Genomic DNA, 27249 nt, shown 5'->3' with positions numbered 1-27249 from the left:
TATAAAATTTATATATAGTAGGTTTTTTCTTCTGTATCTTTAAATCTCCAATATTATCTGGACACGTCTTTTTGATATTAAGATTAGGTGGGTTTTTTCCCAAATACACAGGTTGCCTTAAGTATGTATTAGACAGTATAATTTTACCTCCACAAAGACTATGAAATTGCTCTATACCTGGGACAATGTGGAACTCTATGATGCTTAGCAGACTATATAGCCACATAATTGCCCATTTTCACTGCTTCCAATGAGGCCTGACAGCTCACCAGCTTATAGCAGTGGCAGATGACTAGAGAAAGAAGTTTCTCATTTTTTAACTTACTTTCAGAAAAGATCTCGTGAAAATTCAGGATTGAAAAAAAAAAAAGGCTTATGAATAATGGAACACACTGCTACACTCAACCAGGTTTTATATCCTTGCAATAGTCCTATCACATGGAACAAGGTCCAGAAGTTGCAAACAAAGCAATGCATTTAAGAACTTCTTAAAGTAATCACAAAAGGGTAAATATGAAAAATTATTTCTAATTACCTCTGTTAAGTGATGCTGAACTGTTTATATCTCCAGTAATGAAGGAGGACTCTGACTGCTTTCGGACTGTGTCATTCCACATTCTACGAATTCGGCTCTAGATGAGGGAAAAGGAGAAAAGGAAATGAACTCACCACACAGTGAATTTTCACACAGATCACTCTTTCTTGTTTATATTATATTTATATAAGGTTTATATTTCTGACATCTGGCAAATATACAACTTCTACATGCTTGTAGTAGAGTAGCATGAAAACATCAGGAACTAAATTAATGATAATAATTTGTTCTCATTAAGTGTTTACTTAAATGCCTATGCCAGAAATAATTATATCTATTTAAAAGGAATAAATGTAATATACTACACCAATTTAAACATGAAGATACACAGAAGTGTACTCTAGATAGAATTTAATAATTTTAATTTCTAAGGTAAAACAAATTATTTTCATTGTAACTTTTATGGGAATGGGGTATTTAAATATGCATTACTTTGTAAGTTTTATTAAGATATTTTAGGAATTCAGAATCTTGCAAGAAGAAATAGTTTGGTAAGAAAAGAACATAGAGTATTATTAAAATGCTTCTAAACTTGTTTTCCATAAATTTTGTAAGAAGACCAATTTAATTTTACAGGTTACATACTATCTTGACTTTTCTTTCTTTTGAAGGAGATGAAAGTCAATTCATCTTTGTTCATTTCTAGACAGTACAAAGTTTTATAGGGAACTAAAATTTCTTACATTATTATATATATTCTCAAATTCAATTTTCTAAGTGTCTCATAATTCAAGAAAGCAGTGTAATATTTTTCCATGGTGGGTGGGACTTTTTTTCTGGTTTTTTGTTTTGCTGTTTTATTTGAGTTACGGATCAAAAAAAGTATTAACAATCTTGTGAGGAGGAAACACAATATTTTCAGAAGCTTTTCCAAGGATGAAAAAGTTATAAGAACTATTACTAGTAATGATAGTGAAACCAAGCTCACAAGTGGGTTATGTTCCAAATATATTTTAGCTCCTTGAATAATAGGAGTACCTCATCTTAAAATATTAGACAACTATTTTTATGAATCTTGGGACATGTTTATCCTTTGGAAATATTGTCTATATTGTTATATAGGTCAGCAAATACACTCACATATATACAAAGCAAAACTAATAAAAGTACAATAAGAAAACTGGTGTGGTAAACCCTGCACTTGAAAAATATTTCTATTGAAAAATAGTTCAAAACTTCAAGCTGAAATACTGGGAACAAATCTCTCACATTTATTTTACTAGTTAACTAGTTAAAAATATTAATTACCCTCTACCACGCGCCAAATACTAATCTAGGAAATATAAAGGGGAAGGGCAAACACAAACATCTTTGCCTTCACAGAGCTGCTAGACTAGTAAGTGACAGATTAATCAAATGTAAATTAAGAAAAATAAATGCAAAGGTACAATGTGCCCACAAATCTCCACAGAAGCATTACTTATTATAGCTGAAAACTGTGAACAACCCAAATGACTATCAATGGTAGCATGAATGAGTAAATTATAGAATTACACATAGCAATGAAAATCAAAGAGCTACATAGCCTCTTGAAGCAACAAAGATGTCCAAGGAAAGGAGAAAAACATACAAGAATACGTACCAAATGATTTCATGTGGATAAGTATCAAACACAGGCAAAACAAAGTACTGTTAAAAGTTAAGATAGTGATTATGTTTAGAGGTGAGGGATTGAGAAGGGTTCAAAGGGGTTCCGAGGTACTCCCAATATTCTAATATTTGATCTGGGGAAGAGTAATAAATCACCGTGCCATACACTTATTTTGTGTGCTTTTGTTAATGTTTTTTATACTACATAACTAAAATAACTTTTAAGTGCACGTAACAAGAGGATATGTCCTCGTCTAGGAAATCTGAGAACACTGCACTGAAGGAGTGACATCTCAACTGAGAGTTGATGGGATTATGATCATTGTTAGGTGACATTTATTTGAGCTGCCCGTATTATCTTCTATTATTATTTTCATTAATCTCCTCTACCTGGGCTAGCCACACCTGTTCCCCTGCCATTCCTTAACACGCCAAGCACAATTCTGCCTTAGGTTTTGCATGATTATTTCTTCTGCTTGGAGTGCTCCTTCCCCAGACAGTGGTATGGATAACTCTTTCATCTCTTCAACTTTTGTTCCTGAAAGAGACCTAACTTGATCACCCTATTTAGAACTGTATTGCACCCACACAACGCTACAATTTCTGCCCCCAAAGCATTACTATATTCTACAATATGACATATTATTATAATGTAGTTATTTCTTATATTTATATTTGATGTCCAATAATTAATGTCCAATGTCTGCAGTAGGTTTGAGGCTCTAGAAAAACAGAAATCTGGGGAATTCCCTGGCTGCTGAGTGATTAGGATTCCATGTTTTTACTGCCGAGGGTCCAGGTTCAATCCCAGGTCGGGGACCTAAGATCCCACAAGCCACATGGTGTAGCCAAAAGAAAAAAAGAAAAAGAAAAATTTTGTCTTTTTCTCTTCATTGATGTATCACACACCTGAAATAATTCCTGGTACATAGTCATTATTATATGTGTGTATATATAAAATATGTATTATAAATATAATATTTAAATATTTCAATTAATTCTTTCTATGTTCTGGGTTCTATGCTAGGTACTTTGCATGTATTCACTCACTGAAATCTCCCAAGAATTCCCTGAGGTAGGTGCTCTCTTATTCATTACAAAATTGAGGTTTAGAGGCTAATACGTCCAATATCACAGACCTAATAAGTGGCATAACCAATATTTGAATCCAATCATCTGGCTCCCTATCTAGGAGATTAACAACTCACTACATTATACCAAATAATAGTTGAAAAGGAAATGGAGAAAAGGGTAAAGTATTGCAGGTAGAGGAAAAGTATACAGTATGTGTCACAGAGCCAACACGTAAATGTTCATGGAATAAACCACGACGAGCCTTAGAATATGGCCATGAACAAAGCAAGTCACAGAAGACTACATATAATAAGATATCATTTTAAAGAAAGATTTTTAAAAAGTGAAGTAAACAACATCTTTTTTAGAGGTGAAGAAACTATTAGAAAGTCAAGGAAATGAAGAACAAAAGTTAGTACTTGTCTGTGGTAGGGAGGCATAAGGATTGGTTAGGGAGAGTTTTCAACAAGGGAAAAACATATGGAAAATATTCTGTTTTCTAAGTTGGATGGTGAGTTCACAGGTATTGATCTTATTATGCTGTGCTTCACAATTTAATATATGCTGCAATATTCTTTTATGTTTCAAATATTATATAACAAAAGTAAATACATCTACAAAGTCAATAAAACAAATGAAAGATAAATGACAGAACAAATAATGGAAGGTCAAAGTGGAAAGGACAATACTTCAGCTCATAGTTTTTATAAATACACACACACATACCAATCTTATACACATCTCTGTGAATATATGTTTGTGTGATTATGGATATTAGCAACCTTATAAGTGATTAGCACCAGGGTATCATCAGGTGGAGAAGATTTTTAATTTTTAGTCTTTCCAGTCACACCCTTTCATTATCTACATAGTAGCCACATGAACTTTATTACACATGGATGATTTCCTGTCACTGCCTTTTCTAAATGATCCCATTACCTTTCTAAAATAACCAAAATAAAATGTGAACCCCCATACTCTTACAAATACCTAAGGATCCATCTCTAGCTTTCTTTGACTTCATCTCCCATTCACTCTTTCACCACTTTAGCCAATGACACTCTTATTATTAGCAAAGTTGCAAGCTATCACCCTTCTAGAGGGCTTTCTATTTGATGTTCTCTCACCTGGAATTCTCTTTCCCTAAACTTCCTTCCTGTCATTTCCCCAGTCTTTGCCAGCACTGAATCCAAATGGATCTTCTATATCACATTACCATATTTGGTTATCCACCAGCTCTCATAATCTGATATTCTCTGTCGCTTTATTTGTTTGTTAATAAATTTTCTGCCTTTTACAATCAGAATGAAAGCTGCAGATCATGGGGGAAGTTATCTGTCTTTTAAACATTTTATCATCAGTGCTTACAAGACTGCTTGGCATTACAAGAGAAACTCAATGCTTCTCAACAAAAAATGTAATGACTGCTATTTTAGAAGTTCTCTGATGTGGAAAAAGGTATCTATAGTCCCAAAATTTTACCTAATATTCATGAGTGTTTTAGACTTTGCTCATGGAAGTTCACAGTTATTATGAAACATTTATTATTTTTACTTAGACTAGATTTAAGTAACTATCACTTTATGTAGGATTGGATTGTCATAGTTAATCAGAATTAGTATTATATTAAGGATAATAGAACAATGTGAGGGTTTTTCCCCAATATTAGAATTGTGATGTTATAACTATACAAGTGAAAAAATAACACAGCTTTGAAATATATATCTGAAACTATAGTCTGCAATACTGATACTAGTTAAGTGGTACCTGCTCCAATTTATTGAGCAGGTACACTATGTTGCATTTTGTTTACATAAGCTCAATCTTCCTAACAACATAAGAAATCAGAAACCACTTCACTTATGAAAAATCTGAGGTTCAGTGAGATTTAATAACTTGTTTTGTGTCACAGCTGGTAGGTACATGGCAAGGCTAGAATTCAAACCAAGGTCTACCCACCAAGTTTATGGTTATTCTACTAAGCTGCATTGCCCCATCTTTTAGCTTAGAAGTAATGCTAAACACTGCACAACTCTGTTCTAACATAATAAATCAAGCTCCAAAATATGATTGCTTCATTAAGGGCATACGTCAATAAAATGACTACAGGATAATGGACACGGTTTTATGAAAAGTGTGCAGAAACAAATCAAGTTAAATGACATACAGAATCTCGGCAATTTAAAAGTTGTGGGAATGTTGTTACGAAAAAGATAGGTAAGAATTATCGGGTTGAAAATAAAGGGATGGATTACAAGGAGGTTAGGCTGGAAGCATCATCCAGGTATCCCCCTACTCTTATGTGAAACTTCAGATTCTTAATTGACAAATTCAGTAGTCCTAGACTAAGAAATCTCAGCCCACCTAACTTGGTACATTTGTTTCTCCTAATTTACAACTTTGCAACCTCAGTAAGGCATAGAAATAATAAAATAAATTCAAACCATTAATAATTGCATATTATATGTAGGAATGTTTCATGATCATTATGATAATTTGTGGTTGTTAAATATTGAGATAGTCTGATAAGTTTGACATATATGTTAGTTTTAAATTTTTTAGTTGGAAATATTAGATTGATATTAGATATATGGTTTCATTTGTAAGATAAAAGAGAACTCCTTTAGTGTGAGGAAAGTGTTTATTTCTAAGAACACTGTTCATTATCTTTGGTTTATAAGAGTTTTTCAAGTGCTAGTTAGGTGTGTACAACAATCCAGTCTGACAGTGAATGTGTTTGAGAGAATCAGATATATTAGATTTGTAAATGATATTTAAAGGTTACAAGGACATTTAATTTTCTAAGCATCTGAATGGAGTTGTTTAGATGAATTTAACCTATTAAATTTACAAGCCGATTGGGAATTAGTCAAAGAATAAACGAAGTGATCTTTTTTATTTTATGTATAAAATTACCAAATTAAAAAAAGATTTATAAGTTGAGCTAATAGAGTTAAAAAAAGAAGTTATTGCCTTATAACTTTATTTAGGAATTTAAATTCAAGTCTTCTTCAGAAAACTTCAATTAACAACACTGGAAAAATGATTGTGTTTCCCACTGAACCATACAATCTTAAAAATATTGGTATGCTAGTCGGAACCCAAACTCATTCATGCATGACCCACATATGTCTTTTATTTGACTTGCTCATTTTAGCCATCCTAGAATTGCTGAACTTACTATGTAATAATCTTTGGATTGACATTGTGGCCTGGGAAAAATGGCAGACAGGTCACCTATAAGTTTAAGATTTCCTTGGTGAGGGATGATGCAGCTACTATATTTAATGCTGGACTGATGCGAGTAGCACTTAGACCAGTTAAGTCAATGATGCTCTTATGGTATTCTTCACTCCCTGAACTGCCCTTCAACTTACCAGCATACAATATGGTATGAGTTATAACTGCTTTTATTAAATATAACATTTAATAAGTAAATATTTCAGTATATGATAATTACTACACTAGTTAAGAGAAGTAATTAACTCAAGAATCAAGAATCATATCTATGTAAAATATTACTTTCTTAGAATTTTGGGTGAAATGTCAAATTCCTTTCCTTACCTTCTACACCCATTCAACTAGAAACAATTTGAAATCATGAATTATTATACGAACTTAGACCCTAAACTTCATTTTTTTTTTGCAATTTGGTTTCTTAAATTTCTGTCATAACCATTCTCACTTGAGACACACTAAAATAAAAACAACAACACATTTGATGTGTTAAATACTTGGGATAGAAAATAGATCTCATCAAGAAAGGACAGCAACTCATAACAGAATATAGGTAAGACATATTTCATTTTAGTTAACAAATATTGTTTACCTGTGAGCCTGTGGAGTAGCGCCCAGGAGTTCGAGAACCAGATGTTTTCCCTGAGCCGATGGAACTCTCTGTACTTTTGCCACTACAGCAATGCGTTCGCAGGCATTTCCCATACTCTTTTCGTACCTAGCCAAAAATATTAACTTCTGTTAGCAAGTAATTCATTTCAGATGGGAAATACAAAATGTATGTGAGTTTTATTTTTAGATAATTAATATAAAAAGTTTTTTTGCCCTACAGATATAAGAAAGTCTGTTCAGCATATATTTTATATATTTTTGACAATATAAAATAATATTCATACTGTCAAGACTGAAATTTTGCATATTTGGAGCCTTTTAAAACACACAAAGACACATATGTCCAATCACACTATGATATAATCTCTTAGTTGAAAAAACAAAACTTAACTCTTCAAGACACTATTTTTAGCTTCATAGATTTGATATGAAGTAGCCTATCTAACCCTTTCTCCATTCCCTCTTCTCTCTAACTTCCTCATAGAACAGTTGTATTGTTTGTTAGGCAGAGGTCTAGTGAGGAAGTTAGAAGAGGGAATGGAGAAAGGAGAGGGAGAAAGAGAGGAGAGAGAATTTTTAAAGACAACAGAAAATAAAGAATGTGTTGGGCTAAGCATTTTTTTAAATTTTTATATTTCTCTGAAGTTTATTTCTCTTAAAAGAGATCAAATTTGCTACTTGGGAATATACGATATTCTCAAAATTTTAAAAATTTATTCCCTCAAAATAGTTCTATTCAATAATTACAGAGAAATATGATTACTTTTCAATACAGCACTGTGATTACATTATTAATCCTTGTTGTAGTATAAAAATTACAGGATAAAAAGGAGATAAACTTTTTTTAGCTGATGTTTTTTCAAACAGGAAAATATATCAAGGAGAAAACTTTGATCATGTTTATTTAAAAATTTTATTACTGCCTATTTAATCAAACAAGACACATAAAAATAAACAGTAACTGTTCTACATCATACCTCTACTAGTAACATCAAGAAAAATAATTGCCAACTACTAAAAACACATTCTAGGATAACTTACTGGTTTTACATTCACAAATTTACATTTATCATGAAATAACACTGCATATATGTTATTCGTAGCACTTTATTGATTTTAATTTGTGACAATGTAATATTATTTAAAACAAAGTTATAAAAACATGCTTTTTTGAGAAGTGTTATTCAGAATCAAAAAAGGAGTATGAATGATACATTAAAATTAGTATTTGAAATTGAACATTATATCTTAACATATCAAAGTTCATTCTATCAAAGATATAGCTAAATTAGAGGTGGACTATATTCAGATTTGTTTGAAGAACTCACATTCATTAAATCCTTACCATATAATAGGAAAAATGATACAGTCATGTGAATCAAAGCATGGAGGAGGAGAGCCTAATTGGAAGTAAGTAGGGAGGCCAAAGAAGGCTTCTCAGAGAAGAGGACTTCTTCAACCTATCTTCAAAAAGATAGGTTGGAATTTGTTGGTTTAGGGGATTAAATTGAAAGAAAGGATAGATAAGAGAAAAAAGGCATTCAGTGTGAGCAAAAGAGAGAGGCATGATGTGCTAACCTTTGAAGCCTTTCTCTGATTTGTAATGCTAAAACTACATATTCTTTAATATATTTAAATTATATCGATGTTTTCCAACCAACCTCTTCTCTGCTACATTTATCAATAATTAGAAATAATTATTTGTATTCACTATTTACAAGCCAATTCACATTTAAAAGTACTAAGTTTGTGTCCACTTGTGTGTGTCCAAGATATGTGTGAGTTTGGGGAGGGTAAGATGAAGAAGCTTCTACTTTTTAATCACTATTTGCTAGGAACTATGCTAGACACCTCCCTCAGAATGATTCTGGGAAACAATTATTACCTACATTTTAAAGATAAGAATACTCTGAAAAGGTTAAGCAATGAAAGTAAACTGAAAGACTGAAAAAGCTAAGCAATGTGCCTTATGTGAAAAAATCCAAATCTTATGGGTGCTCTGATCAGAAAGCTCTTACTAAGATGTCACATTTCTAATATTGGTATAAGACCAACACAAGGCATTATATATTATTAAAGTAATTATTAGATTATCTCCTTCTCTATCTCTGGAGAAAATAAGGACAAACGTTTAATTAGAATTTGAGGAAGCTTAAAATAATCTTCAACCAAAGGTAAGCACTATCAATTACAGTTTAGTAATTTGTACTGAATTTATGAAGCATCTCCAAGAATCTAAACTTTCACCATAACCTACATCCCATTTTGTTTTTCCTAACATACTCAACAAGTGAGATTTTCTTCTTAGAAGAGGAAGTGTTTTGTAATGAAGTGATTTAAATCTAAACAAATATTTTGGGGGAGAGAGAAAGGAGAGAAAAAGAACCAGTTCCATTCCATTCCAGAAAGGAGAGAAAGAACCAGTTCCATTCCATTCCATTCCATTCTATTCCTGTTACTTACAAAGGCAGCAATATTGTATAAGCCATAGGAATTCATCATGGACTATTTACATTTACCAGCAAAGGTTAAATGTTCTGAATTGATTATACAACAACCAGTAAATCAAGATATCTAGTGATGCCAAGTCCCACATTTAGGTACATTACTTACTTACTGAATCATTAGAGATTTTATTTTTCTATGATTAGATTTGAAGTGGTAAGCACGTGTTTTAAAAAGAAGAAAGCAAAATAACATGGGCCATGTCCATGAGCTATTTCTCTTTAGATTAGTGTTTTTTTTAAATATATATTTTTTATTTATTTATTTGGCTGCATCAGGTCTTAGTTGCAGCATGTGGGATCCTTATTGGCAGCATGCAAACCCTTAGTGGCAGCATGCAAAGTCTTAGTAGCAGCATGAGGGATCAAACCCGGGCCTAATGCATTGGGAGTGCGGCGTCTTAGCCACTGGACCACCAAGGAAATCCCAAGATATTTCTCTTTAGATTACAATAAAATATATTTGACCATTCAATCGTTTGTGAATTCTAAGCCACTATTTTCTGTGATACTCCATCTTATCCCAATCAGATATGGTATCTTATTATTTCAACATGAAGTTGTTCTAGAATATATAAAACTAGGAAAGAAATTACACCTGACAGATGGAATATTTCTTTTATACTCTCTAATCAGAAATAAAATAATTATGAAACCCTCTAAGATGTATCACATAATTGAGTACACAACAAAGGAAAAAGTGACAACTTTAATGTCACCAGTAGAGACTATGGTGACACAAATATACAACCCACACTCAGAAAAGGACTAACAACTCAAAGTTTGACTTTTGTCAATGAGTTGATCAATCAACAAATAATCATATAAAGCAATGTATTTCAAAAATGGAATATTTCATATTTCTCTAATCAAACATAAGAGCAACTATATTAGATGGGCATAGTATTGCAATTAAGTCAGATGGCTTAAGAAAACCCTCCCATAAGAAATAAGATTGTTAAAACATCTGTAAGACCCAATACTGTATATGGATTCAATACAATCTCTATAAAGATTCCAATGATACTTTTCACAGATGTAAAAAAAGCAATCCTAAAATTTGTACAGAACCACCAAAGACCCCAAATAGTCAAAGCAATCCTGAGAAAGAACAAAGATGGAGGCATCGTGTTTCCTGATTTCACAATATACTACAAAGCTACAGTAATCAAAAGAGTATGGTGCTGGCCTAATAGACACATAGACAATGGAACAGATTGAGAGCCTAGAAATAAACTCTTGCATATGTGGTCAACTAATATCTGACAAGGGAGTCATCAATAATTAATGCGGAAAAGACAATCTCTTTAATAAATGGTGTTAGGAAAACTGGATAACCACATGCAGAAGAATGAAATTGAACCCCTATCTTATGCCACCCACAACATTTAACTCAAAATGGATTAAAGACTTAAAGATAAGACCTGAAACCACAAAACTCCTAGAAGAAAACATAGAGGAAAACTCCTGAACATTGGTCTTGACAATAATTTTTTGATATCGAAAGCATAAGCAACAAAAGCAAAAGTAATAAGTGATACTACATCAAGTTAAAAAGCTTCTGCACAGCAAAAGAAACAACAGAATTTATTGGCAATCTACAGGATGGAAGAAAATATTTGCAAATCATATATCTGATAAGGGTTTAATTCCAAAACTACATAAAGAGCTCATACAACTCAGAAGCAAAAAAACTCAAAACAATCCAATAAAAAATGGACAAAAGAAATGAATTAGACTTTTTTTCCTAAGAAGACATACAAATGGCTAATATGAAAGGATGCTCAACATATAAGTAATTAGAAAAATGCAAATCAAAATCACAATGAGATATCACTTCACATCTGTTAGAATAACTAGCATCAAGAAGATAAGAGATAAGCATTGGTGAGTATATGGAGAAAAGAGAGCCCTGTGAACTGTTAGTGGGAATGTAAATAAGTACAACTATTATGGAAAACTGTATGGAAGTTCCTCACAGAATTGAAAAAAGAACTACCATATGATTCAGCAATCCCACTTCTGGGTATATATCCAAAGGAAATGAAATCAGGATCTTGAAGAGATGTCTGTGCTCCCATATTCATTGCAGCAATATTCACAATAGCCAAGATATGGAAACAACCTAAGTGTCCGTCAGTGAATTAAGGATAAAGAAGATGTGTTACATATATCTAGGAATATTATTCAGCCACAAGAAAGAAGGAAATCTTGCTATTTGCAACAATGTTGGATGGACCTTGAGGGCATTATCTAAGTGAAGTAAGTCAGACAGAGAAAGATGAATGCTGTAAGGTATCTCTTATAAGAGGAATCTAAAAATGCCAAACTCATAGAAACAGATTAAGTTGATGGTTACCAGAGGTTGAGGGGTGGGGAAATGGGGAAATGTTGGTCAAAGGGTACAAACTTCTAGCCGTAAGATGAGCAAGTTCTAGAGATCTAAGGTACGTGATGGTGATTTTAGTTAACAATCCTGTATTATATACTTGGAAGTTGCTAAGAGAGAAGATCTTAAGTGTTCTAACCACAAAAAAGATGTTAGATGATAGAAGTATTAGCTATTAACACTATGGTAGTAATTATTTCACATTAAATACATGTATCAAATCAATACATTGTATACCTTAAACTTACACAATGTTATATCTCAATTATATCTCAATTTTTAAAAAAAGGAATAAAAGAGAAATCTCCTAAGACTATTTCTGCAATATCAAAGAGAAGTCTCTAGATTTTTTTTAAGCAAAAAAAGGTGAATGATAATTCAATGTCCTCTATATTCTCTGATGTTGGCCCATGTTCTTGACACCCAATAAAAATGCCACCAGAATTGAAAAATTCAAAACACAGAATGGGTGAAAGAAAATATGCTTATTACTAGTTATTATAAATCATAAAAGCAAGCTTCTGAATCAGGGCCTGGCACTTTTTTTCAGGAAGGGCCAGACAGTCAACATTTCAGGCTTTGTGAACCAAGAGGCAAAATGAACAATGCCATGTATGTACTTATTTTAAATTTTAAATGTATCCACTTGAAAATGCAAAAAACATTCTTGGCTGACTGACTGTAAAAATTAAAGGCAGCTGGACAAATCTGGCCCACAAGCTAGAGTTTGCTGAACTTTGTTCTAATGAATCACAAAATTGAGCTTGATGACATATATTTTCAAAAATTTCACTTGTTAAATATGTTCAATATATTAAAAATTCTAGACTTGTTTTTGGATCCTGAGGTTTGGTATCTCTACCTGGATATCAAAACATTGACATGTATCTAACAATAAAAATAATAATTGGGAAAATTCTAATAGGTACTGGCTAATAAAAAATAATCACAATCAAAATAATTCATGCATAAAGCACAAAAATCTTTTCTATTCTGTAGAAAATTTCAATATTCACTTTAAAATTGAAAAATTTGTTAGTCCAATTTCCAGCTAATACATAAAATAATTGATAAATCTGGTTCGCTATATTTGAAGATGTTAGTATAACTATGATGGTCCAATATTCCCTTACTGACATGGACAAATGCTACCATTTCCCTCAGTCTTCTGATTTTGCTCCCATCTTTCTACATATTTCTCTTCACAATCAGTTACAGCTTTTTTCCTACCAAAATCTAGAAATTTTTCCAAGTGCATACTCTTTCTAACTTCTCTGAAGTATTTTATAATACTGACAGTGTCTACTTCTAGACTTTTGCCCCTTATCTTTAATTTAGGTATTATCTTTCATTCTTCTCCTCAGACACTTTTTTCCTTCCGTTTCTTTTCTTACTCATCATTCACGTCTCCTCCTACTCTATACTCATCGAGTGTGGTAGACTGCTAGCTGTTTGTAATACCCAATTCCTCATCTTCCTGGGTACAAAAGGTAGACTCTGTTTTCCAGTCTTCCTTGCAGTTTAGGTAGTACTGTCGATAGTGTCCTATCTGATGGAAGGTGAGTAGAAGTGATGTGAACCACTTCCAGACTTTTCATACAAGATCCTCTCTCTTGGTTGGCCATGTCCCTCTATGAGGAACCCTCCTCAATCAGGCCATAAGTAAAAAAAAAAAAAAACATTTATTAGGTTAAGTGACTGCAATTTGAGGTATACGTACACTAAGTATTTGGGAAGATTCACCCATTCCAAGACAACTTCTTTTCTAAATTAATTTTAATCCGTTAGATTAGAACCCACCCATTCTAACATCATGACCTCCTTTCTTTTCTGTAACTTACATTTACAGGCCTGAGTCATCATTACTATTCTAGTTTGTATTTAAGATCATGCCAACACATTTTTATGCCCGCCACATAAAACTGAAACAGGATAAAACTGGACTCATCTCAACAAGTGGACACCTTTCAAACTTTTATTTGAGGTTCCATTAGTCTCTCAAGCCAAAAATTGTAGAGATGGATATCTTTACTCTTTATTTTCCAAAGAACAGTTTTAGGTCTTATTGTTTCTTTCTTAGAAAAAAAATTTCACATTTTGCCATTTCATTTTCAGAACCACCTCTCAATATCTCATAATTATTTTTATTACCTCCATTTTACACATGAGGAAACTGGGGCATATAAAGGTTAATTAAATGGCCCAAAGTCACATAAGCCTTTAAGTAGAGGAACTAGGATTTGGACCCGGTCTTGGCTCAGGGGTCTATGTGATCAGACCATATTTTTAATAGAGTTAAAAAGTATAGGATGACAAAATCAATCTTGAGATTTTTAAAAAATGCAATATAAGTCTTTAGTTGCTAAACTTAACTTTGAAAATGAATATTTTAGGTCCTTATAGATGTGAAAAATCCTAAAAATACACAAATATAAAAATTAAATATTGTATTCTAATCATTAAAATCATAGATTTTATAAAAGATGCTTTTAAAGAAATACAGAGATCTTTACTAAGTTTCCACCATTCATTTAAAAAATAAATGTTTAGATAATTATATTTTCTAAAATATATCAATACAAATTAGTTTTTTTGAAAAAAGAAAAATACATATTTCCTATACCATGTCATATATGTACATATGTATACATTTATACATACATGTACCCCATGCCTCCATAACATCTTAGAAAATCTACTTCCTAATATGCAAATTCCATGTGTCCACCAATAAAAATATTAAAGGCTATAAGGTCAAATCTATAAGAATAAAAAATATATATATAATTTTTGTGCAAATATTTTGATTCTGTTTTTTGCTGTTAAACACATTTACCAACTTTTATGCTTGCATTTTACGTCTGTTTTGTCTTTACTATTATAAAAATAAAATCAATGAAGTAATACATTTACATTACTATAATATAATATATTAGAGATAAACACATCAAGAATGATTTATGTTATGGGTGCTTTGCTGTCATAGAATGTATGCCATTTATTCTTGAATGGAGAATTCTAGCTTACCTTCTTTTGTAGGACACAATGGAAAATGAATATAAACATTCCCTGTAGAGAATTGAAAATGGTGAAGAGATACGCCATGATGACTGTGCTTTCATTAATATACATAAGTCCAAAGGCCCAGGTCAATCCTAATAGGCAGAGAAGAGCTATTGCACCTATAACCCATGACCTGCAGAGAGAAGAGAAATTAAGGGTTATCAAATAATTTGTCTTTAATTAACACAGTCATGTCATATCAACAATACTGACACTGAAAAAAATGTTACAGTAAGTTTTTATTGACAGAAAATGTAAGACAGGTGGTATAAGTACTTTAAGATTTTAATGAGAACTTACAAGTTTTCAAGCTTGAGGAGATATACATGAATGAAAATGTTATGAACACAGAAATTCATTTAAGCAAAAGCAGATTTGTACTATTATTTACGTATTTGCAGCACATATGCAAATGATATGGAGATGTAATTATGGTTAATGGCAAGGGGGAAAATTCTGTAAAGCTATGTTAGTCTCCACTGGTCTCATTGGTATGATAACGTTTGTTTGATTGGACTCTTTCCGTTAGTGTTTCATCTTTTACCCCATTTTTCCAAATTTCCTCTTTTTCCATAAAAAAATTTAGTGTTTATTGACAAAAACAGAAGGAACTTGTATATGGAACACATGTATAAATGTTAAAAGTTCTATTTGTCTGATTATATAGTTAAGTAGAACAAGTGTGTGATATAGTAGATGGGAAAAAACAATTTCCCCTCTAGATCACCATCTTCTCTTTCAGCCTTTGGATTGCTATCTTCTGGGTTATGTTGGACTAGACTTTGGAAATCGGGCACTTGGCAGCTTTGTTGAAAAGAAGCCCAGAGGCTCAGGACACCCTCATGTCTTTGCAGTGCCTGTAAACTTGTGGGAGAAAATGAAGCTGAGAATGGGATGGAGAGATATGAACAAAGTAGTCCAGAATGGAAGACAAATTCTCACTCTCACTCCATTCCCTTAGTTTCCTCCAAGCTGCCATTCACAATAGTAATAAATGGGTGACAAAAGTCCATATATTTGTAGTTATGTATTACATATTTACTAGCAACATAAAATGAATCTTTCTAATAGATGGGAATTCAGTAATTGAAAATGGAATCTTCTCAATTCCTCTCTAAGTATATAGAATAGGATCAAAACAGTCTAGATCTCTATACCCTTATGAGCCCACCCTTTCCTTTCCCAGTATACCTTCCTGAACATGGTAAACTAATATTTCTTTTCAGCAGACTACTATCCTCTATTTACATTGTCTAAGGAATAAATATTTACAGGGATTGAAACTTTGCAAAATGAAGGAGGAAAATCGCATATGTTTACTACAATCTGAAGCTGGGTTTAATAAATGTTTTAGAAAGAACTATGTCTTAAGAAAGATATGTCCCAAAGTAGTCAAATATTATTAAAGTCTTATTAAAATTAATAGCAAATATTTACCATTTTCCTTCTACAACCATCAGCCACTATATTTCAGATGTAAACATCCACTAAATTCAATATGCTTAATTTAAAACAATAATACTCTTGAATAAAGAATCCCTACAGGAAGCTTGCCACTGTATGTGCATGTTTGCGTGTATGAATTAGAAAACATCTTAGATATTAATATCTTATTTTGCAAGCAGATTCAGAAGTTTGAGAACTTTCAAGGTAAAGCTCTCAGCTTTTTACAGATATTGGAATAAGGAAAAATGGGAAGAGTCACCATTAAATTAAGGCAAAACTGCTATTCAGATTTACAAATAAAATGATAGGATAAAATACTTGTCAGCTATTATCCACTAGAAAACACATGATGGGCCCGTGTTAATGATATAAAATAGCGATGAGCCCAACTTCTAAAGAAAAAATTAAGTAAGAGCATGAAGCAGTAAGTGAAATGGTATTGGAGGAAATGAAAACAAAGGACTCTTCACCAGAAGAACAAACTGAAAGTCTACAGCAAGGTCACCCAAAGGTTGCCAATCTTAAGTTTATGGTTACAGGACATGTAATTTTAAAATGTACAAAGAAAAAAAAGCTCAAATATTAACATTTGTGTTTATTCTTATTATATTAGTACAGACTTGTAGCTTTGTTTCAGAAATGTAAACGATATGTGCATAAACAATCAGATCAGCAATCAAGGATGTGTTGAATTTGAAAGAGATAATTTTGCATACGTAAGGTTTAATTTTTGTAGGAGGTATTTTCCCCTCTTTTGGATATTTAACCTAAAAATTCATTAGTATCATTTGCAATTGGGTAGTTTCATACCCATAAGATCATTTGAAGATATAACACTAAATCACAAAATAACTTTAGATGAATGATGTCCAAACGAACAACAGAAATGAGGACATATGCAGCACAGAGGAACACATCACAATGAAAGGCGAAAGCTATTAAAAGCAAAACAAGTCTGTACCACATGAAGTTGCTATTACTGTGGCACTAAATTCAGGTGATATCCAATTGAAAGAGGTGAAGCAGAATTTTTCTGGCAATACACCTGCAGCACATTTATTCTGCATAGAAGTTGTATGCCTGATTATTTTCCTGCACAGTTTGCTCTTCTGCCTCAATGTGAATGACAGAAGCTCTAATGATTTTTCAGTACTGATCTGACAGCTGGTTCATGGGACCACACTGATAAATGGAATTTATCAGCCATTCAGGTCATTCTTACTTGATGAAGGGTCTGTTATCCTCATAGCTAAAGAATGCATAGACATAAAGACAAGAACACCAACATTAGCATTTTATGACAAAGAATTCATATGAAAAATATTCTCCTGGTCCCAAAGGCCTCTGTCCCCCACCTCCTTAAAAGGCATCATAAACTTCCTTTTATATCTAGAAGGTAAATCCTAAAATGACCATGAGAACTTAAATAACGAGGAATAAAATCAATTTTACAATACTGCAATATCCCTTATGAGACTAAAAAATTCCATTTTTTCATCATGTGCTCATATTACTTGTGACTTGACAGAGACATTTATTTCTAAGAGATCACATTTCTCTAGAGAATGAGAAATCTTATGAGCAATCTGGAAAAGGCTTGGGGGCATACTTAAAATGACAGATTTCATGTCACCTAAAGGTCTCCTTATTCTATAATATTAGTAGGTAAGATTACTTAATTATGGACAGTACAGTTCTGAGTAATTTTAACATGCAGATGATTGACCTGAGTTAAATCTGAACATTACAGTCCTTTGAAAATAATCAACCCGACTACTTTAAAATTCTTTCCAATAGTGCACGGAGAAAAAATTTTGAATAATCTTTTGCAGTAATAGGAGCAAACAGACAGCACCTGTTCATTATCACTTACATATACTAATTCATTTAGTATCATTCTGATAAAATGAGATCCAAGTGCCAAATTAGTAAAGATTAATTAGAGGGCATTTTGGATCATATTTTTACAAACATAGCTGCTGCTCAGCGAATTGTGATAGGACAGAAAAGAAACAGAAAGCTGTATCCTCTTTTCTCTTACCTCTTGCCAGAGGCAATAGTTTCTGATATTATGCATACACAAGTAAAGCTCTTAGGAACACATCCCCAGCTGTGATACATTTTGAACAAAGAGAACCACTGATAAAAAACCTCACTCTCCATGGTAAGGAAAGGATAAAGAATAGAGTGAGAGCCTGGGATTTGAAGCCAGTCTGCCTGAGGTACATCCTAACTTATTCACTTACCAGCTATTTACCTTAGGCAAAAATTAATTAACCTGTGGTTGTGTCGGTTTATACATCTATAAAATGGTGATAATTATAATGTAAGTTTCTTGTGTTAATGAAATGATATACTGTGTATCAAGTGCTCAGAACAGTGCCTCACATATTGTGTTCAATAAATATCACTTAGTTACTATTAGATTATTTTAACACTGAAAATACAGAATTTCTCACCCAAGGAATAAAACACCAAATAATAAATGCTGAATAGTTAAATTCATTTGAGGATGTTTCAGGAGTAATATTATGCCGTAAAATAGATGTGGCAGAAATAAGTTTGTAGATGGAGCAGGGAGTGACTAAACGTGCTGTCTAATATGGAGTCACCGGCCACATGGGTTTATTTAAATTTAAATTCATTAAAGTGAGATAAATTTTAAAATTTAGTTCCTTAGTCATACTAGTTACAAGTACTTTAAAGCTTCAGTAGTTGCCATATTGGACAGCTCATTTCTAGAACATTTCTGTCTTCACAGAAAGTTCTACAGGACAGTGCTGGACTAGGACATTCAAAGAGAGTTTTAAGCCAGGAATTGAAATTCCAAGAGATGTTTAAGTAATGTCATGGGTATGTGAAAAGATAAAGAGAGAAGAATTTCTAAGAATTGATCATATTTAACAGTTGCAAATTGTGTCTAAAAAGAAAATCCTGTACTTACACTAACATTGAAAAGTTATAAAACATAATAACATGATATTTATTCCATTATATGTATTCCCATTGCATCAATATATTCCATCTGTGATGCCAAGTTCATGATTGGCACAATTACTGTCATAATTTGTATAGTACAATGTTAAGTAAAGAAGGTTACAGAGGTTAGCATGCAGGAATACACGCAAAAATACTCTATAAAATTATATTAAGCTATCTAATTGCTTCAAAAAATAAAATACAGAACTTGCAATGTAATTGCCAGAGTGCGATGTTTGTCTTTAATGAGAAACACTAAAAAGAGAGAGATCAGGGTGCAATTCAGCCATTTTTGTTGGTAACTGTGGGGGTTAGCTGCTTGCTCTACCCAATAATGAAGACTGCAATTCCAGACTTAGACTTAGCTATAGCTATGTGTTTAAGTAGTGTCCACAGGAATGTGAACAGAAGTGGACTGTGACATTTCTGGGTTTTGCTAATTAAAGGATTGGAATTGGACTTCCCTTGACCATTTTTTTCCCCTTCTCTTTTGCGAGGACAAAGTGGCAGACCTAGGAAGAAAGCTGTTTATTGATGTGGAACCACCGTATTAGATTTAGACCACTTATTCCAGACATCTAAATTTAAGCCACTATATTTTCGAGTAATTTTATAGTGTCTTAACCTGTGAAATAATTACTAAAGCATTTAATTTTTATCTTTTAGCTCTAGGAATCCCTATTCCATACTCAATATAGAAATTCATGCTAATGACAAAGAACTATTCATTAATTTTACTTCCAGAATGACATGAATAATATACAATGGTTCAAAATCTAAAGATCACTAAAGATTATCTATAATACGTCAGTGCCTTCCATCATTTTGTCAGATATTCTACTGGCTTAGAGAATCTAGTTTTAGAATGCCTCTCCATCAAATTTAAATTAAATTGATGATAATGTTGCCACGAGTTATGGCGACAAAGCTGTACGCTATTGATTCATTTTTTTATTCTAAAAAACATATCTAGGCAACTAGCTTTTAAAGCTGAATAGTTCTCATTCTAATTTACCAATGAAAGTCCATTGAAACAAAAGATCATTCCAAGTTGTAGGACTTAAACAATTTTACCACAATTATTTTAAGGTTTTATGAAAATACGGACACAAAGGCTTAAGATGCTCTTTGCAGACATTAGTAGGAACTTACAGGTTATCTTAGAATTCATAAGTGGTGACATTGAAAATGAAGTAAAACATATTATATAAACAATTTTCAAGGCACAAAGAAGGAAAAATTACCCTCCTTTCATTAGCAAATACATTTTTCTTTTATCAGATATTTTACCATTTTATTCTTACACCTAAATTTGAAATGTTTATTTAAATATTGTCATAAAACTATCTTTAAAAGTGACCATTAGAATTAAGATCAGAATTTTTAGGAGCCTCTATATAGACTGATAATAATTATGCATATGCTTGTATATTCTATAACAATTCCAAAGAACACAATTCCAAAGAATATTAAAATGTAGCCCCATAGAAGCCTAGCAAAAATATATCTTCAAGAGGATAGATTCTTAACCAAAACATTATGTTATAAATTAATGCTACAGGGACTTCCCTAGTGGTGCAGTGGTTAAGAATCCACCTGCCAATGCAGAGGACACAGGTTCAAGCCCTGGTTCGGGAAGATCCCACATGTCGTGGAGCAACTAAGTCCATGCACCACAACTACTGAGCCTGTGCTCTACAGCCCATGTGCCACAACTACTGAGCCCATGAGCCACAACTACAGAAGCCCATGTGCCTAGTGCCCATGCTCCGCAACAAGAGAAGCCACGGCAATGAGAAGCCCACACACTGGAATGAAGAGTTGCCCCCACTCGCCTCAACTAGAGAAAGCTCATGGGCAGCAACAAAGACCCGATGCAGCCAATAAATAAAGGAACAAATAAATAAATAAATCTATTTTTTAAAAAATAAATTAATGCTATAATATAAAGATTCATAGTATATCAGTATAGACAGATGATAAATGGACAGAAATAATATGAATGAATCAGGTTAGTTAGATGATATTCTTTCTCTAACTTTAGCAGTTCAAAATACAGTGTTGTTTTTTGACAAATTTTCTGAAGGAAATATTACATAAAATTCAAGATATAAAGAAGATTAATTTTTTAAGTAGCTTTAAGCTTTTCCTTTTATTATATAAAATAGTACAGAATTTTTAAAAATAGTGGCATGGATAAGGTTTGGTGTGAAGGAAGATGGAGTCATGAGGGCCATATTTGAGAATTTAATCCCCAAACCAAAAGATCTGGTCACTGATAAGTCACAACTGGTAAAGGAAAATGAATGGCTGTAGGCAGAATTGTTGATCTCATCAATTTCAAGACGAACACATTCTGGGATCCTTGGGAATTGATGAATTAGCTAATTGGTGTTGGTGAATGAACAGTGAGAAGGAGTGTGATCATGATGTATAACACATTCTGGTTAGGACTTCAGTATTTCTAGGTTCAGTCTGCAGCTGAATTTACTTTCCCTGATATAAAACTGATTACATCAAAGAAATAAAGACTTTTCTCCTTGGATTTGGTCTGGGTTACTGTAGGAATGATGAAGGTAATATAAGTAAGTTTCTCAAAATTATTCTTCGCTTTTCACTGAAGAAATAAAAAGGTAATAAATACTTATGTATCTGTATTTTGAGTTGGCTTTCCCAGCTGCCCCTCAATCGATAATGAGGCTCTCAAACTGAGGATGAAGAGGATTGTTACCCCTATTCTAACAATCCAAGCTAATAAACTTCATCTAGAAGTGATTTATGAGACACTGCTTTGTCATAATACCATTCTAGAGGTCCCCAGTCTTTACTTATTTTTTTACATTAATTTTTATTGGAGTATAGTTGCTTTACAATGCTGTGTTAGTTTCTACTGTACAGCAAAATGAATCAGCTTTACATATACATATATCCCCTCTTTTTTGGATTTCCTTTCCATTTAGGTCACCACAGTGCACTAAGTAGAGATCCCTTTGCTATACAGTATGTTCTCATTAGTTATCTATTTTATACATAGTATCAGTAGTGTATATGTGTCCCAGTCTTTAAAACTGCAGGAGTAAAGACATAGCCTTTTAAGACCGCAACGTTCACAGAATATATAAAACAGTGTGAAGAAGAAGGAAAAAAACACCTTTACTTATATGAATCCCCCAGCCACAAATCTTAACAAGCAATGAAGGAAGGATGTTTTAAATGGGATGTTATTCAAGTTTTAAATTGATCAGACATTTAATAACCAGAATAGAATGGCAAAGTAGCAAGATCTGTCTAAGATGGCATTAAGATATCTGCTACCAGGTTTGTTAAGGGATATTTGAGATAGCATAGTTAGAAGAGTAGTGATTGGAGAAAAATCTAAACATATCAATGTTTATATTTCACAGTGTTGAAAATGCTCAATCAGTTAGTAACACTTATGATAGGAATCCTGACAACTTTATATTTCTTTCAAATGTTTTTTATATTAGTGGGACTATACCATCCTAGAATTATATTATTATTCAATTCTTTCTCCTTTTTTTAAACCAGTATAGGAAGATTAAAAGGGAACATCATTTGGAATGTAATTCGGGCTTTGCTGGTGGCATGGTGGTTAGGAATCCACCTGCCAATGCAGGGGGCACTGGGTTCGAGCCCTGGTCCAGGAAGATCCCACATGCCAAGGAGAAGCTAAGCCCGTGTGCCACAGCTATTGAGCCTGTGCTCTGGAGCCTGCGAGCCACAACTAGTGGATCCACATGCTGCAACTACTGAAGCCCATGCGCCTGGAGCTGTTGCTCCACAACAAGAGAAGCTACCGCAATGAGAAGCCCTGTGCACCACAACGAAGAGCAGCCCTGCTCTTTGCTCTTCACAACTACAGAAAGCACACATGCAGCAATGAAGACACAATGCAGCAAATAAATAAATAACAAAGATAAATTAATTAATAAAAAAATGTAATTCAGCATTTTTGAGTAAAATATAAATAACGTTTCATCATGGTCATATGTTTAAATCACTAAGTGTTAAATATATTAAAAATCCTTTGAAAAATATTAGTTATAGCTATAAATATAAAAATTATAAGCAGAGAAAATGGTTTTATTTCAACTTTGGATTTTACTACTATTAAAGTAGTACTACTAAAAGCTATATTTCTACATTTTGTTCATATAAAAATAGTAAGAGGACAATGAAATGAACCAAATAAATAAAATAAACGGTTTTGAATGTATCATAAACATTTCTATTCCCATGCCTCAATGCCCTTACAATAGTATTGCAGATTTGAGAGCATACAACAATATTAAATTTTTAATCACAGATTTCACACTGCTGCTGAATTAGGTAAGTCTGAAATTAGGCAGAATTGAGTATAATTAATCAGGATCAATAAATATTAAATCAATGACTAATAAAACTTTAATTATATTACCTCCACAGCTCAATATTATACACATTTTTAATAACTCAATATAATAAGGTCAAAGAACTAACATATATGAAAGAAATTTGGAGTACAATTATGAGATGAATAATGAATTAGTATATTGTACACAGACAGTTACGAACTTATTACAGTTTAGTATCTCCACCTATCAGATTTGTAAAAAGGAATTGGTAGGTTCCAGGCAAATAAGATATAAAATTTTGGAATCATGTTGGAAGCAAATATGATCACTGCATGATTACTTAGTACTATTAATATAATGAAAGATAGTATATCATAGTGACTGAAAGCATGGATTTGCGAATCAGCCTGCCTGCATTTGGATGCCAGCTGAGCATTTTACTAATGCAGCAACCTTGGGCTAATTATTCAACTTCTCTGAGCCTCACATTCTTCATCTGCGAAATGCAGATAAATACAACACTGTTCATAGGGCTGTTGTGTGTATTAAATAAAAGGGTTTGGAGCTTTTACTTAATATACAAAAATTATTCAAATACTCAGAATTTTAATGTACAAAAGTACTACATACGTATTTGCTATTACATTTACTGTTGTGTATTGACCTTCTGATCTCAAAAAAATGAGCTATAGGGGAAAAACACAAACACAGTTTTCCTTTTAAGTGTTTTGGAAATTTACATATTAAGTAGAAATCCAAAGAGGAAGAGGGAGTCACTGACACTTTCTGAAATGATCTCTATTAACTACATTTAGAAAGCTTCAGTTTATCCAATGTTTCACTCTAAGATTTTTTTAGACTTAGTAAGTGCTATGAATTTTTACATTCTCATTTGAAATGGGTTATATTCAAGTTCCTAATGAACACTGAAATAGAAACCCAGAGTTCTCTGGATTACATGAGAAATCCTAATTTAATTCATAAATATATTGTATATTCAGTGTCAAAAAGTCCACTAAGTAATTGCAATGTTTCGCTAAATGTAATCATTTGACCATAAAGTAAGAAATAAAAGACATAAAATTATATGTGAAATGTTCATGAAAATTCATTGATATATGTTCTAAAACTGAACTTCATTAATATTTTTTCTTATGATTTTTTGAAAACTTGAAACTTTGAATAGGAAAGATAAAGTAAATGAAAAAATCTATATAAAGAAAAATTTCTTATTAATAATTTTTATCTTGTAATCTATGAAAACTGTGGCTTTAATAAGAAACATCTCAAGATCCATAAAAGAATGGCAACAAGTTGACATCTTTTATTTATTAATACTTATGGTTAAAATCATGTTTCCTGGCTCACTGTTGAAGGGCCAGTGTTTTTCAGACTTACCTGAGTCTTAGAACAAGACTGACTCTTTAGAGCAAGAAAGCTGATAAAATTTGGTCATTGGAATGCAAGGAGAAGAAGTACTTTAAAGGCTATATTATATACTTTCAGGGTTTCTTTTTTCAACTTAGAAGATACACAAACTTTTAAGTTAAATAAAATAAGTCAGGAAATTAAAAACTTTTAGATATTCTTGCCAAATGTGTTTTCACAGGCTGAACTGCTGTTATACTCTTTCTCATACCATATGGTATCATCACCTCCCATTTCAACAATTTGCAACAGAAACTTTTCATCATAACCCTTCTGCGAATAAACACCTTATTGTAAACTGCTTGTAAGAACAACTAAAACATAAAAAAAGCACAACCGAGTATTTAAAACATGTTTGTACTTACTAAAGATTCCAATAAATGAGACAAAGGGAGGCCTTGAAACACAATTGGAAGCAGACATGCTTTATTTAATTTTGGTCAAGTAACTTAACCTTCATAAGCCTTAGTTTACTCACCTTCACAATGAATAAAACAATCTTACTAGGATCTTTTTGGAGTTTAATGGAACTAAGAAAAGAATAGTCTATGCCACAGGTAGTTACCTGCACAATGAGTAGTCCTAGTTAATGACACAAAATCTCTACCACAATTCTGCTTCTAATACAGAAGCCCAGTAAGATACTGTTGTTCCTAATTAAATTTATTACTCGAAATCTAAATATAATCTTAAATTTGTCAGTGAGAAAAAAATTTTTAAATGTTATAGAATATTTAAGCAAATACAGTAAATAAATCCAACTTCATAGATATACAAAAAGCTCCAAATACCAAAATAACAATTCTTAAATCAATCACATTTTAGTCCAAAAGGCAGCCTCAATAAAGTACTAAGAATCAACATCAATCAGAATGTATTCTCTGATGATTGTGCCATTAAATTAGAAATCAATAACTAATAAAATATGCATAGATGCACATGAACAATTATCCATCTGTTGCTACATCTTCAAAAAAGCCTCCAGACTCCAAACATTTTACAAATAAGTTCTATCTAACATTAAAGTAACAAATAATCCTTTTTTCATATAGGTCAGGCCTAAACAAAAAAGAAGAAAAACTTTATGAGACTACTACAACTTACTAGGTAAGGACAATTTAAGAGAATAAAAAATAATAAGAACATGCTATTTAAAATCTTACATAAAAATCCAAAATAAGCTATTAAGTAGCAAAATCTAATGGTGCATAAATATCATGATCAATTATTCCAGAATGGTAATCAATATATCAGAAGAACTTTAGAAACTGATTCTGAAATTTATGTGAAAGGAAAGTCTATGAGTAGCTAAAGCAATTTTGAAAGAAGACAACCAAAATGGGAGAACTCATTCTACCAGGTACTGAACCAGTGTTGGTAATAATGTGGTAATGGTAGAGGAACGAAGTGTATGTCCCTGGAATAGAAGAAAGCACAGAAACAGAGATTTGATAAGGAATAGTGTAGCAGCACAAATCTGGAGGAAAAGGATGGATTACTTGGCAAATGCTATTGGAAATTTTGTTCATTACATAAGGAACACAAAATGTCCTCCAAAGACCTCAAAAGCTATAGAGGAAAAAAAAAATGATGGTTTAAATATATACATTGTTTTTTGTAACAAAGGCAAGATCAAGGGAGACATGACAGATTGGGAGAAGATACATGCAATAGCCAAAGCATTCGAGTTGTATATTAGCAAGCAAAAGGGAAAGTTTACAGAAAAGCTAGCATAAAAAATGGGAAAAAATTAAAACATTTTTTAAAAACATTAAAAAATTTAATAGAAATAAATGATCACAATTATTTTACTAATAGCATTCCTGTGGTTATTAACTGAGATGTTGCATCTTTATTGTTTTATCACATTAATTTTTTTTTTTTTTTTTTTTTTTTTTTTTGAGAAAGATGGGACCAGGGGACTCAAGACCTCTAGGATCAAGAGCCTAATTTTTTTATTTATTGCATTAATGAAAG

General features: G+C 32.3%; 1 protein-coding gene across 3 annotated transcripts in view; it reads right to left on the bottom strand.

Annotated features, from left to right (window-relative positions):
* ADGRL3 (adhesion G protein-coupled receptor L3) overlaps positions 1–27249 on the bottom strand; it is a 415454-nt gene that overhangs the window by 30432 nt on the left and 357773 nt on the right. For all 3 annotated transcript variants that reach the window (XM_057727606.1, XM_057727608.1, XM_057727607.1), the window contains 3 exons: positions 15029–15197; positions 7089–7214; positions 536–632 (listed from right to left, as the gene is read on the bottom strand). In XM_057727606.1, coding sequence (XP_057583589.1) covers positions 536–632; positions 7089–7214; positions 15029–15197 — 392 coding nt within the window. The remainder of the gene's footprint in view (positions 1–535; positions 633–7088; positions 7215–15028; positions 15198–27249) is intronic.

The sequence above is a fragment of the Hippopotamus amphibius genome, chromosome 3 (assembly GCF_030028045.1).
Source record: "Hippopotamus amphibius kiboko isolate mHipAmp2 chromosome 3, mHipAmp2.hap2, whole genome shotgun sequence".
Taxonomy (NCBI): Eukaryota; Metazoa; Chordata; class Mammalia; order Artiodactyla; family Hippopotamidae; genus Hippopotamus; species Hippopotamus amphibius.
The sequence above is the reverse complement of the archived record's forward strand: the minus strand, read 5'-3'. Positions and strand labels throughout refer to the sequence as shown.